Source organism: Grampus griseus (assembly GCF_964374135.1).
Source record: "Grampus griseus genome assembly, chromosome: 8".
Taxonomy (NCBI): domain Eukaryota; kingdom Metazoa; phylum Chordata; class Mammalia; order Artiodactyla; family Delphinidae; genus Grampus; species Grampus griseus.
In genome coordinates, this window is record NC_139002.1 from 73,590,569 (window position 1) to 73,605,248 (window position 14,680).

General features: G+C 40.2%; 1 protein-coding gene across 1 annotated transcript in view; it reads left to right on the forward strand.

Annotated features, from left to right (window-relative positions):
- The first annotated feature begins 1,241 nt into the window (after positions 1 to 1,241).
- Positions 1,242 to 14,680, forward strand: part of ZDHHC13 (zDHHC palmitoyltransferase 13) — a 48,103-nt gene continuing 34,664 nt past the window's right edge. Inside the window, exon 1 of the mRNA XM_082660488.1 lies at positions 1,242 to 1,332. Coding sequence (XP_082516614.1) covers positions 1,306 to 1,332 — 27 coding nt within the window. The 5' untranslated portion in view covers positions 1,242 to 1,305. The remainder of the gene's footprint in view (positions 1,333 to 14,680) is intronic.

Here is a 14,680-nt window from a genome sequence, read left to right on the forward strand (position 1 = left end):
ATGACACACCTATCCATCTGTGCATCCACTCAGTAAAATTGTAGCATTTTTTTTATGTCCCAGTGCTGTGCCAGGCACTGGAAGTTCACAGGTGGATACAATAAGGTCCCACCCTTGAAGGTGTAGGGCTTTTGGGGCAACTCAGGGCTGGGTGTGCCCAATAGGCAGGGGTACTATAACAATAACAATACAAATTTACAATTATATTGTACTGAAGTATTTATCATAGGAAAAACAAGCACTTTGTTCAATTTCTAGACATTTATTTTATGATTTAGAACTATTTTAATAGAATAAGGGAGTCATAATGTTTTCAATTCTTTTCCAATTTAACTTCCAAAGGTTTGCTTTGGCAACAGATACATTAAGGAATAATTGCAAAGACTGTATTAAATGGTGGGCTAGAAAAAGCTCCAGTATTTTCTGGGGGCTGAGGTAGGAGAGCCCCATTGGCCCACTGGACTCCCCAAGGGCAGGAACCAAGCTTTCTCCTAGCTTCATAGCTGTCCTTCAAGCTGAACAGAGCTTAGATGCCACCTTTTTCAGGGCAGCCCAAAAAACGGCGTGGAGAGTGTAGATGGGGGGCTCTTGCCCAATACTCCTCTAGTCTGAGCGGTGGAACTCATATATTTTCTGTTTTGTGTGAGGAAACAGAACCCCAGATGGTGAAAGGGACTTGCCCAAGATCACAGGAACAGACAGTGGCAAATGTTTTAATAGTTAACATTTATTGATTCCTTCTTACGTCAAACATTGGCTAAGGGGCTTTACATGCTTTTTCTCATTTAATCCTTCTGACAATTCTGTGAAGTAGGTACCCTTATTTTCTCCATTTCACAGATGAGGAAAATGGAGGTAAAGTAAGAGACTTTCACAAGGTCATCTAGCTATTACGCAGCCAAGTCCGGATGTGCACTCGGTAGATGGTGGTTGATGTTGGAATAACAGCCCGATCCTGGACCTGTACGAGGGGCAGGATGAAGCATGCGGACCGGTGGACACCTACCTGGGCGAGCAGTGCACAGTCTCGGCCAGCGACTGTTACCGCCCGGCGCGGGTGGCTCGGGGACTGAGCCTCCGACTGGCTACTCCCAGCTAGCTTCTCTGGGGGCGCGAAAGTCCCGCCCCCAGCCGAGGAGAAGGCAGGGATTGGCTCTCTCGATGCCGATTGACGGCTCAGGGCTCGAGCGGCAGCCGCGGTGGAGGCGGGGCCACGAGCAGGAAGTGAGAGTGGAGGCGGCTCCAGACAGGCTGGCCAGCGGGCAGCTGCCGCCACTTTGCCGAGTCGCCGCCGCCACTGCGGAGATGGAGGGGCCGGGACTGGGCTCGCAGGTGAGTGCGGTTGGGCGCAGGCTGTCCCGGGGGCTCGGAGGGCGGCCGCGGCTGTGGAGAGAGGGAGGGCATGGGTGTTAGGTAGCTCCCAGAGGGGCCTCCGGGGGCAGAGGGGCCGGGTCCAGGGAGGAGGAAGCCTGGAAACACCGAGAATGATGCAGGGAATTCTCTCCGAGGCGAACGGGAAGAAAAGGCAAGGACAGGGATGAGTGCCATACCGGCCCTCCATCCATCTGCGGTCCGGGGCGCCCCGTGCCCGGCAGGGACCCATGCGGGCCCTGGGAGGGGAGGGTGGCGTTCCTGGGAGAGGTGTCAGGTGACACACCTGAGTTGGACCAGCCCGTTTTGACATTGGCCTGGAGTCTATGAGGTTCTAATCATTTCTTTTTCGGCCGGGGCGTCTGGGAACCCGCCTTCGCTCCTCCCAGCCCTGTTTTAGCTCTCGTTTCCACATCCTTGCTTACTCTTTGAAAGATTTGAGGCTGTTTGTTTAGGCTGGAGAAAGGCGGGGGGGGGGGGGGGGCGGTGGCAGGAAAGGGAGGTACGTGATAGCTATCTGCAAAATCCCAAAGGACTCTGTTCTGTGGAGGAGGTCGTACTAGAAGCCAGATGTAGTTTCAGAAAACAGAAGGGGCCAGTGGGGAAAGTTACAGGAGATATATGTTAGCTCCAAGAAAACTAGATTTTTGTCCTTTTTGCTTATGGTCCCGACTGGCATATTATAGCTGTTTACTTAATTTTTGTTGAATACATGAAAAATATTCAGATTCAGCCAATGTTTAGTGAGTTCTTAGCATATGCCAAGTGCTTTTATATGCATTATTTAATTCCAGAATTGAAGCATCCTTAAGAAGGAGATATCATCCCCATTTACAGATGAGAAAACCGAAGTTCTCTCCAGCAGCTGGAGTGAATTAGGTAGTAGATTTTCTGTCCCTAGTGGGATTCAAGCAGTTTGAGATGATTGGGTTAGTTGGCCTCTAAAAAAAAGTCTTTCGCATATTGAGTGTTCCCTCACACTCCCCCTTTCCCTTCCTGCTTTCAGCAATCTGATGTAGGTTTAAGTGAGGAACAAGACAGGTGGGGAAGCTGTCGGGTGTTCTTGCATTTTGATAGAATAAAAAAGGTTTGCAAGCAGACCATATATTACAAAAGGGTGTAGAATCTTCACATGGAAACTATGTCTCATTTGTTGTTTGTTTTTTTCCCCTCAGAGTTTCAGGGAAACGTTGGTAGCAGTAATGATCATACCTTAATTACTGCCACTCATTTACAAAAGCCTTCAAGTGCTTAAAGTTCATTACCTTGTTCTGCAGGGAAGATTGCCCTGCCCGAATTCCCTGCCAGATGGAGGGAGAGAATGATTCAGGGGTTGAAATTAAATGGGCCAAGGTAGAGAGATCATTGTTGTTGTTAATAATTATTGGTATTAACTTTTTCAATAATAGCAATAGATTTTACCTATATAAGATGCTCTACAGTTTGAAAAATACTTCCTTATTGTTATTCCTCACTGTGACCCTGTGAGGTGGGGAGGGATTATTATTCCAGTTTTAGAGATAAGAATTGAGGTTCAAAAAACTGGAGTCATGGAGATCCCTGGTGGTCCAGTGGTTAGGACTCAGTGCTTTCACTGCTGTGGCCCGGGTTCAATCCCTGGTCGGGGAACTAAGATCCTGCAAGCCGTGTGATGTGGCCATAAAAAAAAAAAAAAATTGGAGTCAGTTGTTAAAAGTCAAATAGCTGCTGAGAGAGCCAAGACTTCATTCATTCTACCAGGTGTTAAGCACTGTTACAGGTGCTGGAGATAAATCAGTGAACAAAACAGATAAAAACATTCCTGCTCTGGTTGAATTTGGTTCCCCTGATTCCAGCTGATAGGTTTTTGCCAGAACTGTCTGGCCCCCAGTTTTCCTCTCTGACCTCATTTTTTACTACTTTCTTGCTTGCTCAATCAACCACAGCTATGCTGGCCCCAAGGCCTTTGCACTTAGTATTCGCTCTATCTGGAGAACTCTTTCTTCATATAACCACATGGCTTACCCCCCCCACCTTTGTAAGGTCTTGACACAATCGTCACCTCAATGTGGTAGGCCTTCCCCATCACCACCACTACCAGCAACATTCCTTAACCTCCTTCCTTCCTTTATATTTCTTCTCGGCTTTCAATACCATTAACATACTCTGTAAATAATTGTCCAGTGAATGAGCTTGGATACTTAGCTCTGTTAATACAGAATGCTTCTGTTAATGCCATGAGAAATTTTAATGGCTGTCAGATCTCTGTTTCTCTCTTTGTTTTATTTGATAATCTGTCAGGATTTTGACCCTCATCAGAGTTTAAATATGGTTTTCTAGATCTTGGTTTTCTCTTAAATTAATTAACAGTACTTATTTACTATTTAGAAAATATAATTGGATTTAAGATATCTCCATGGGAGAAATATCTCTTATATCTTAAGTATGTTCCAGTCATCTATTGCTGTGTAACCATCCCAAATCATAGTGGTGTAAACCAGCCATTGTCATGCTCATGGACTGTGCGTCAGGACTTTGGCCAGGGCAAAGCAGGGATGGTTTGTTTCTGCTCCACCATGTCCGGAGCCTCTGCTGGAAAGACTTGTCACCTGGGATGACTTGCTAGCTGGGGCTGGTAACATCTGATGGTTCCCTCACTCACATGTCTGGTGGTTGATGCTGACTTTGAGCAGGGACACCTACATGTGGCCTGGGCCTCTGGACAGCATGGTAGCTGGGTTCCAAGAGTGAGCATTTCAAGAGACAGAAAGAGGAAGCTGCCAGTTTCTGAGGCCTGAACCTGCAAGCTGGCAGAGCATCACTTCTGTGGTATTTTATTAGTGAAGCAGTCACTAATAAAACTCTTATGAGTTTGCTGGTGTCTTAAGAATTTGCTTGGTCTATTCTGTTACCTTAACATTGTAGGCAGCCATACATCAGTTACGCTTCCACTGCCACAAAGGGTGTTTGTTTATGCGGTGATGCCTTTACCAGTACACATGTCAATAATGACTACTGTAACAGCTCCTCTTAGAACCATACAACATGGATTTGGAAAGAACTGTATAGCTATATTGACCTGCTCCTTTCATTTTACAAATGTAGAAACTGAAGCCAAAAATCGGGTAGATGATTAGCCACCATCATACAGCCGCCTGAAATCTGAGACTTGGGCCTTGTTCTCAAGGAGTTTACCTTTCACCATGGTAAAATGAAACAACTAGAGAGTACTTAGAAAAACATTTTCTTGATAACCAGAGAGTAATTTCTAAGAAGGATATAGTATCATGACAAACTTTGCTTTAATCTTTGTGATGGGAATGTATGGTTGTTTTCCTTAAACATTTTTATGCGACTGTCTCTGAAGGTAACCTCTCCCAAAGCAGGTCATCTCCTTTCTCACCTGTAGCTCTTATGGCAGAATCCTGGGAGGGAGTGATACCTAGAGCACAGGACATAGCTTAGAGCTGTGGCCGCTAAGCTTTTTTGGTCATGCACTCCTATCAGTAAAGCAGTGTTGAGCTTGCACCCCTAGAGTAAAACCGCAGTGTGACAAGTAGGATTTGAAATGTTCATTTTTGTAAAATGTCATGTGTTGTGAGATTAAGGGAATGATGAGTGGCACGTGCACTGCAAGCTGGCTGGGAGCTCAGGCCGCCAGCTGTGCAGTCCAAATCATCCAGGTACCACTGACTGCAGTTTGTTGTCCATGGTTGGCCATTGATCACTCTAACTTATGTGTTAATGGGGATGATTCCGTGTCATGTGGTTGGCTGGGACTTAAAAAGTTCAGCTCCCCTCTGTTTGATGTACCTGGGGGTTGGGGAAAGGAGCCAGTCTCTAAATTCATATTGTCATGGGGCATGTTATTGTAGGATTTGACAATGTGTTTCTAAATTGTATTCATGAGTGAATAGCTTAGTATATACTCATGGTAAGGTTTTGAATTAAAGATAGTAAATGTAAGTCTGCTTCAAATCAGCCTTCTTGATAATTTGTAATTTTTTTTGGAGGGAGGCTGGCTTTTTGTTACATCAGCTTAGATTGTCTTTGTTTCTACTTTATGTGGCCAGTAAAGAGCACCTGCTATGAGAAGTGTCAGCTCTGCCATTTTCTTGTTTGCTTGTACTTTTACTATCGTTATTATTTCAGTTCGTGGCTTCTTGGTAGTAGTAATCAGTTTAAGCCACTTGCTCATTTTGGGAGGGGTAACTTTAAAATTAGTAAGTAGTTAAAATGAGATACTATACCTTGAAAATTACTTAGCCTGATGTATACTGCAAAATGTTGAAGATCCCACTGTAACCCCTCTGGGTGTGGACTTTTACTCTGTCCCCAAGTTACCTTGTAAACAAACCATGAGGAGTGACCTACTTGATATACAGATTAAGTGAGGCTGCGAGGGCTACGAATTCATAAATCTTTTTTTTTACATAAATTCATTTATTTAATTTATTTATTTTTGGCTGTGTTGGGTCTTTGTTGCTGCGTGGTCTTTTCTCTAGTTGTGGCGAGCAGGGGGTACTCTTTGTTGCGGTGCGTGGGCTTCTCATTGCGGTGGCTTCTGTTGTTGTGGAGCTCGGGCTCTAGGCGCGTGGGCTTCAGTAGTTGTGGCACGTGGGCTCGGTAGTTGTGGCTCGTGGGCTCTAGAGTGCAGGCCCAGTAGTTGTGGCGCAGGGGCTTAGTTGCTCCACGGCATGTGGGATCTTCCTGGAGCAGGACTCTAACCGGTATCCCCTGCGTTGGCAGGCGGATTCTTAACCACTGCGCCACCAGGGAAGCCCCCAGAATTCATAAATCTTAAAGAAGCCAAATGTATAAATTTTTGTAGGTTCCCCTCTTTTTTTTTTTTTTTAAAGGAAAAGTCATTATAACAGCTTTAACATTTTCTTCCGTTACCGAATGGGTCACTGAGTGGTTGGCCTTGAGTGCACTTGCCTCACTTTGGAGACCATTGACTTTGAAAACAGGCTTTGAGTTTATATAATCATTTTTAGGTTTTACTCTGATCTGGATTTGGACAAAAAATGATGACGTGAACAGAAAGTACCTCTTGTTCTCTCGTCTTTGTCACCCATTTTTGCCATTTAATCACATATTGCTTCCATTATCACTTTACGCTCTTTGTCTCTGACTTAGCTGCCCAATTAGACTTAAACTCCTGGAGGATACGTACCCACATCTTCTGTTTTCCTAGCATAATGCTTTGCACATCATAAATACACAGTAATTAATTGCTGAATAAATACATGCTCTTTACATTGAAATGTGTAATCCACCTCAACTTTCTGCATGAAAAGTGAAGCTGATGTCCTTAATGCCTTAAAGCATAATGAGAAGCAATAAATTTGTATCTGTATAATATGTGACATTTATTTGTGATGAAAAGTCTGTATATAAACAAAGTCTTGATCTTCCTAATATATAAATGGAAACTGATATACAATCCACTAGAAAAACAGTAGACTATGAAAAGGCAACCCACAAAAGAGAAAGTATGAGAGCCAATAAAGAACAAACAATCAAACTCAGATTCATTAGTAACTAGGGGCATGCAAATGCAAAACAAGATGCCGTTTTTTTTTAGCCATCAGATTGGCAAGATTGTAAAAAGATTGATAATATTCAGTTAGGAAGTTTGTAGGGAAAAAGAACACTTACATACTTGCCTGTTGGGAGTGTGAATTAGGGAAGGTCAGTATCTGTTTATGTTTAAAATACACATATTTTTTGACCCAGCAGTCCTGTGTTGGGGAATCAGTGTTATAGAATGTACAGGATGTTAATTATAGGGTTGTTTAGAGAGTGAATGCTGAAATCAACCTGCATGTCTAACAATAGGGAAATGGTTGAATAAATTATGCTAGGTCTATACAGTGGAATAGTATTCAACTATTACTTGTTACTGACCTGCAGCACTGTACATGATATATTGTTAGGTGAGACAGGCAAGTTGATGAATAATTATATAACTGGATCCCATGTTTGGGGATAAATTTTGTTAAATATAAGAAGAAAATGATAAAAACCTATGTATCCTGTGTAATGTTATATATGTTAAAGTATATACACATAGTGAGGAAGGATACACCAAACTGTTAATAATAGTATCTCTGTTGGTACAAGATTGGAAGGGAAAGAGTCCAGATTATCAACTCTTTATTCACTTTGGTATTGCTGGTGTTTTAAACTGAAAGTTTTAAAATTTTATAATTTAAAAAGTCTAAGTTTTATATGAAAAGCAGACTGATTTCTCTGTCAATTTTAGCTACATCTGCTGTTTATTGACGCTGGAGAAATTCTGAGTATAGTATATTCAGCTCTTTCCTTGACCCCTTGTCTTCTTCCAGTTAGATGTAATTATAGTTACTGTGATATGGTGAAAAGTAACATTCTTATTTATGTTTTAATCTAACTACCTATATGTTTATTATTTAGCTGTGTGAGTGTGTGTGTGTGTTTGTGTGTGTAAAATAAGAGTGTCATGCAGTGAGGTTGAATTTACCAGATAAATCGGAACTTATGTATTCAAATAAGCATTTGTGGTTCTAGCTCTGGGTAAGATGGAGTAAAGCACACTCCACCCTGTCTGTCCCACTGAATGCACTAGATAGAAAGCTATTTAAGGATTCCCAAAAGAAAATTTTAGCAGGTAGGGTGGGGGAAAAAACCAGAATTCAGAAAACCACTGAACCAGGAACTAATTTACCTTTTTCCCATCTGAGTCCCCTCCTCTCTTCCACCGCCCTCTCCCTGGACTTGAACCCTGGAAGTGAGCATCCCTGCAGAGAGAGAGCACTTCTGGAGAAGCCCTCTAGTTCAGGTTCAAGGAGCAGGAAAGTGGACTCCTGGCAGCACAGGCACTGAAACTCTGAGGCAGGAGGACTTCCTCTCTGAACAGAGGAGTTGTAGTCCCAAGACAGTTCTTAGAGGTGACACCTGAAGCATGATCCATAAAAGAAAAAAACTGATACATTATACTTCATCAAAATTAAAAATTTTTGTTCTATGAAAGAGATGTAAGAAATGGGAAGGTAAGCTACAGACTGGGAGAACAAGTTTACAAATCACATATCTGACAAAGGACTTTTGTCTAGCATGTGTAATATAAGGAACTCTCAAAACTTAGCAATGAGAAAATAAATAGCCTAATTAAAAATGGGTAAAAAGACTTAGACAATTCACCAAAGAAGATAAACAGATAGCAAATAGCACATGAAATGACACTCAGCCCCATTAGCCATTAGGGATATGCAGATTGAGACCATGATGAGACACTACTACACATCTATTATACTGACAGCATCAAGCGCCAGAGAGGATGCAGAGCAATTGGAGCTCTCATACGTTGCTAATGGCAATGCAGAGTGGTACAGCTACTCTGGAAAACAGTTCGGCCATTTCTTATAAACTTAACATCAACTTACCAGAGGGCCAAGCAGTCTCACTCTTAGAGAAGCAAGAACATATGTTCACACAAAATGAATGTTTATACAGCTCCATTTATAATTGCCAAAAGCTGGAAACAACCCACGTGAGTTTGAATGGATAAACGGTGATACATACATATAATGGAATACTTTATAGCAAGGAAGGAACTATTAATAACATACAGCATTATGCTGAGTGAAAGAAGCCAGTCTTAGAAGATTATATTCTGTCTAATTCCATTGTATGACATTCTGGGAAAGGTAAAACTAGTGATGAAGGACATGTCTGTGGTTGCCAGGAGTTGAGGTAGGGAGAGGGTGTGGCTAAAAAGGAGTATCCTGAGGGAGGTTTTTGAGGTGTTGGAACCGTTCTGGATCCTGATGGTGGTAGTGGTTACAATTTACAGAACTATATACCAAAAAGTCAATTTAACTGTAAGGTAACTTAGAACAAAAGGATTTGCTCCTTCAGAGTAACCTGTTGAGGGGTTATGGACTTACTGCAATAAAACTACTATTTGTTAAATCTTTTTTGGAATTCCTGGAGAATTGATGTAGTCACATCATTTCAAGTATCTTCAATTTTCTGTTCTTAATGTGTATTCATCCTTTGAGAATTTTCTTAAAACAATGAAAAGTTGGTCAGAGAGACAGTTGTGGTGAATAAGGTGGATAAAAGCCAGGTAACAACTTTATGGTAAAGAACAAGATGGGATTATAAAATAGCCAGTTTTGATCTCTAGGAATGATTTGCTAGGTATTTGATGTGAACCTCCACCTTAAATGCAACTAAAAATGCTGGATACAGTATAAAATCTTAAGTGTTTTATATTTTTGATGCTATTATAAATTTTAAAAAAGATTCCTGAGGATTCTCTGTGTACAGGATCATGCTGTCTGCAAATAAAGGTAGATTTGCTTCTTTTCTAATCTGTATGCATTTTTCTTTCCCTTACTCTGTTATTGTGTCTAGGACTTCAGTACATTGTTGATTAGAAGTGGTGATAGTGGGCATCCTTGCTTTGTTTCAGTCTTTAGAGTTCAAGCATTCAGTCTTTTACCGTTGACTGTATGGTAGCTGTAGATTTTTAAAAAATGCTCCTGATTAGGTTGAGGAAGTTCCCTTCTTTCCCTAGTGTGCTAAGAGTTTTTATCATACATGGGTGTTGAATTCTGTCAAATGCTTATTCTACTGAAGTGAGTATATTTATTTTGTTAATATGGTGAATTGCACTGATTTCTTTTGAAATGTTTAAGCTTGGTTGTAATGTATATTATCCTTTTTATATATTACTGAATACAGTTCTGCTAATATTTCATTTAGGATCTTTTCATCTGTGTTCATGAAGGATATTGAGTCTATAGTTTTCTTTACTGCTTATGTCTGTTGCTTTTAGTATCAGGATAATGCTGCCTTCTAAAATGAGCTGGGAAGCAGTCCCTCTGTATTCTGAAGGAGTTGGTATCATTTCTTCCTTGAGTGTTTTCATAGACTTTGCCAGTTAAAAGTCATGTGGGCCTGGAGTTGTTTTGTTTTGTTTAATGGGAAGTTTTAAAATTATGAACTCAATTTCTTTAATAGATAGAGTGCTACTCATTTCTTTTTAAGTCCATTTTGATAACTTGTGTCTTTCGAGATATTTTATGCATTTCACCTAGGTTGTTGAATTTAGTGGCATAAAGATGTTCACAGAAGCCCCTTATTACCCTTTTAATATTTGCAGAATCTTATAATGATGTCCCCTTTTTTAAACTTGCTATTTGTCATTGACATCTTTTTTCTTGATCAGTCTGACTAGAGCTTTATCAATTTTATTGATTTATTCTTTCCAAAGAACCAGCTTTTGGTTTCAGTGATTTTATGCATTTTTTTCTTTTTTATATTTCATGGATTTCCCTATCTTTATTGTTTCCTTCATTCTGTCTACTTGGGATTTAATTTTTTTTTTCTCTAGATCCTTAAGATGAAAGCTTAGATCATTTATTTTAGTTTCTTCTTTTTTCCTATTATAAGCATTTAAAGCTAAAAATTCACTCTATTTAGAAAAGTGTTGTTTTGTTTCCAAATATCTGAGAATATTCCACGTATCGTTTGGTTATTGATTTTTTAAAACATCTTTATTGGAGTATAATTGCTTTACAATGTTGTGTTAGTTTCTGCTGTATAACAAAGTGAATCAGCTATATTTATACATTTATCCCCATATCCCTTTGCTCTTGCACCTCCCTCCCACCCTCCCTATCCCACCCCTCTAGGTGGTCACAAAGCACCGAGCTGATCTCCCTGTGTGATGCAGCTGCTTCCCACTAGCTATCTATTTTACATTTGGCAGTGTATATATACCAGTGCTACTCTTTCACTTCGTCCTAGCTTCCCTTCCCCCTCCCCGTGTCCTCAAGTCCATTCTCTACGTCTGCGTCTTTATTCCTGTCTTGCTCCTAGGTTCATCAGAACCTCTTTTTTTTTAGATTCCATATATATACGTTAGCATACGGTATTTATTTTTCTCTTTCTGACTTACTTCACTCTGTATGACAGACGCTAGGTCCATCTGCCTCACTACAAATAACTCAATTTCATTTCTTTTTATGGCTGAGTAATATTCCATTGTATATATGTGCCACGTCTTCTTTATCCATTCATCTGTCGATGGACACATAGGCTGCTTCCATGTCCTGGCTATTGTAAATAGAGCTGCAGTGAACATTGTGGTATGTGACTCTTTTTGAATTATGGTTTTCTCAGGGTATATGCCCAGTAGTGGGATTGCTGGGTCGTATGGTAGTTCTACTTTTAGTTTTTCAAGGAAACTCCATATTGTTCTCCATAGGGAGGACAATTTACATTCCCACCAACAGTGCAAGAGGGTTCCCTTTGCTCCACACCGTCTTCAGCATTTATTGTGTGTAGATTTTTTGATGATGGCCATTCTGACCAGTGTGAAGTGATACCTCATAGTGGTTTTGATTTGCATTTCTCTAATGATTTGTGATGTTGAGCATCCTTTCATGTGTTTGTTGGCAATCTGTATGTCTTCTTTGGAGAAATGTCTATTTAGATCTGCCCATTTTTGGATTCGGTTTTTTGTTTTTTTGATATTGAGCTGCATGAGCTGCTTGTATATTTTGGAGATTAATCCTTTGTCAGTTCCTTTGTTTGCAGATATTTTCTCCCATTCTGAGGGTTGTCTTTTGGTCTTGTTTATGGTTTCCTTTGCTATGCAAAAGCTTGTTTCATTAGGTCCCATTTTTAAATTTTTTTTTTATTTCCATTTCTCTAGGAGGTGGGTCAAAAAGGATCTTGCTGTGATTTATGTCATAGAGTGTTCTGCCTGTGTTTTCCTCTAAGAGTTTGATAGTGTCTGGCCTTACGTTTAGGTCTTTAATCCATTTTGAGTTTATTTTTGTGTATGGTGTTAGGGAGTGTTCTAATTTCATTCTTTTACATGTAGCTGTCCAGTTTTCCCAGCACCACTTATTGAAGAGGCTGTCTTTTCTCCATTGTATATTCTTGCCTCCTTTATCAAAGATAAGGTGACTGTATGTGCATGGGTTTACCTCTGGGCTTTCTATCCTGTTCCATTGATCTATATTTCTGTTTTTGTGCCAGTACCATACTGTCTTGATTACTGTAGCTTTGTAGTATAGTCTGAATTCAGGGAGCCTGATTCCTCCAGCTCCGTTTTTCTTTCTCAAGATTGCTTTGGCTGTTTGGGGTCCTTTGTGATTCCATACAAATTGTGAAATTTTTTGTTCTAGTTCTGTGAAAAATGCCAGTGATAGTTTGATAGGGATTGCATTGAATCTGTAGATTGCTTTGGGGAATATAGTCATTTTCACAATATTGATTCTTCCAATCCGAGAACATGGTATATCTCTCCATCTGTTGGTGTCATCTTTAACTTCTTTCATCAGTGTCTTATAGTTTCCTGCATACAGGTCTTTTGTCTCCCTAGGTAGGTTTATTCCTAGCTATTTTATTCTTTTTGTTGCAGTGGTAAATGGGAGTGTTTCTTTAATTTCTCTTTCATATTTTTTGTCCTTAGTGTATAGGAATGCAAAAGATTTCTGTGCATTACTTTTGTATCCTGCTACTTTACCAGGTTCATTGATTAGCTCTAGTAGTTTTCTGGTAGCATCTTTAGGATTCTCTATGTATAGTATCATGTCATCTGCAAACAGTGACAGTTTTACTTCTTTTCCAATTTGGGTTACTTTTATTTCTTTTTCTTCTCTGATTGCCATGGCTAAAACTTCCAAAAACTATTTTGAATACTAGTGGTGAGAGTGGGCAACCTTGACTTTTTCCTGATCTTAGAGGAAATGGTTTCAGTTTTTCACCATTGAGAATGATGTTGGCTGTGGGTTTGTCATATTTGGCCTCTATTATGTTGATGTAGGTTCCCTCTATGCCTACTTTCTGGAGAGTTTTTATCATAAATGGGAGTTGAATTTTGTCAAAAGCTTTTTCTGCATCTATTGAGTTGATCATATGGCTTTTATCCTTCAGTTTGTTAATATGGTGTATCACATTGATTGATTTGTGTATATTGAAGAATCCTTGCATTGCTGGGTTAAACCCCACTTGATCATGGCGTATGATCCTTTTAATGTGCTGCTGGATTCTGTTTGCTAGTATTTTATTAAGAATTTTTGCATCTATGTTAATCAGTGATATTGGCCTGTAGTTTTCTTTTTTTGTGACACCTTTGTCTGGTTTTGGTCTCAGGGTGATGGTGGCCTCGTAGAATGAGTTTGGGAGTGTTCCTCCCTCCGCTACATTTTGGAAGAGTTTGGGAAGGGTAGGTGTTAGCTCTTCTCTTTGATAGAATTCACCTGTGAAGCCGTCTCATCCTGGACTTTTGTTTGTTGGAAGATTTCTATTCACAGTTTCACTTTCAGTGCTTGTGATAGGTATGTTCATATTTTCTGTTTTTTTCCTGGTTCGGTCTTGGAGGGTTGTAGTTTTCTAAGAATTTGTCCATTTCTTCCAGGTGGTCCATTTTATTGGCACATAGTTGCTTGTAGTAATCTCTTGATTTTTAATTTAATTCCATTTGTGGTCAGAGAATATACTCTGTATGAATTCAACCCATTTAAGTTTGTTGAGGCTTGTTTTATGGCCCAATGTATTATCTGTCTTGCTGAGTGTTAAATGTGTACTTGAAACAATATCTTTTCTCTTGTTGGATGTAATTTTATGAAAATGTCAGCTGGATCCAGTTGGTGGATAGTGTTAAGTGTTCTCTGTCCTTTTCTGATTTCTCTCCTCTTCTCTATGCAGTATGGTTTTCTGTTTACTCATTCCATCAGTTGCTGAAAGAAGTATTAAAATATTCAACTTTAATTGTGAATCTTTCTATTTTTCTTTTTTGCTTCATGAATTTTAAAGTTCCTTTTGGGTGCATATGTATTTAAGATTGTTATGTCTTTTTTTCCTTAAGTCACTTAAAAATTTGTGTATTTATTTATTTTCTTTATTTTTCTGGCTGCATCGGGTCTTAGTTGTGGCATGCAGGATCTTCATCGCGGCACGTGGGCTTCTCTCTAGTTGTGGCGTGCAGGTTTTCTCTTTAGTTGTGGCTCCAGAGCACATGGGCTCTGTAGTTTGTGGCATGTGGGCTCTCTCTTTGAGATGCGCGAGCTCAGTAGTTGTGGCGCGTGGGCTTGGTTGCCCTGCAGAATGTGGGATTTTAGTTTCCTGACCAGGGATCGAACCCATGTCCCCTTAATTGGAAGGCAGATTCTTTACCACTGGACCACCAGGAAGTCCCTGTTATGCTTCTTAATAAATTGGCTTCTTTAATATTTTGCAGTGTCCCTCCTCATCTCTGGTAATATTTCTTGTGCGGATGTCTACTTTGTCTTATACTAATATAAGCACTACATTCCTTATGCTT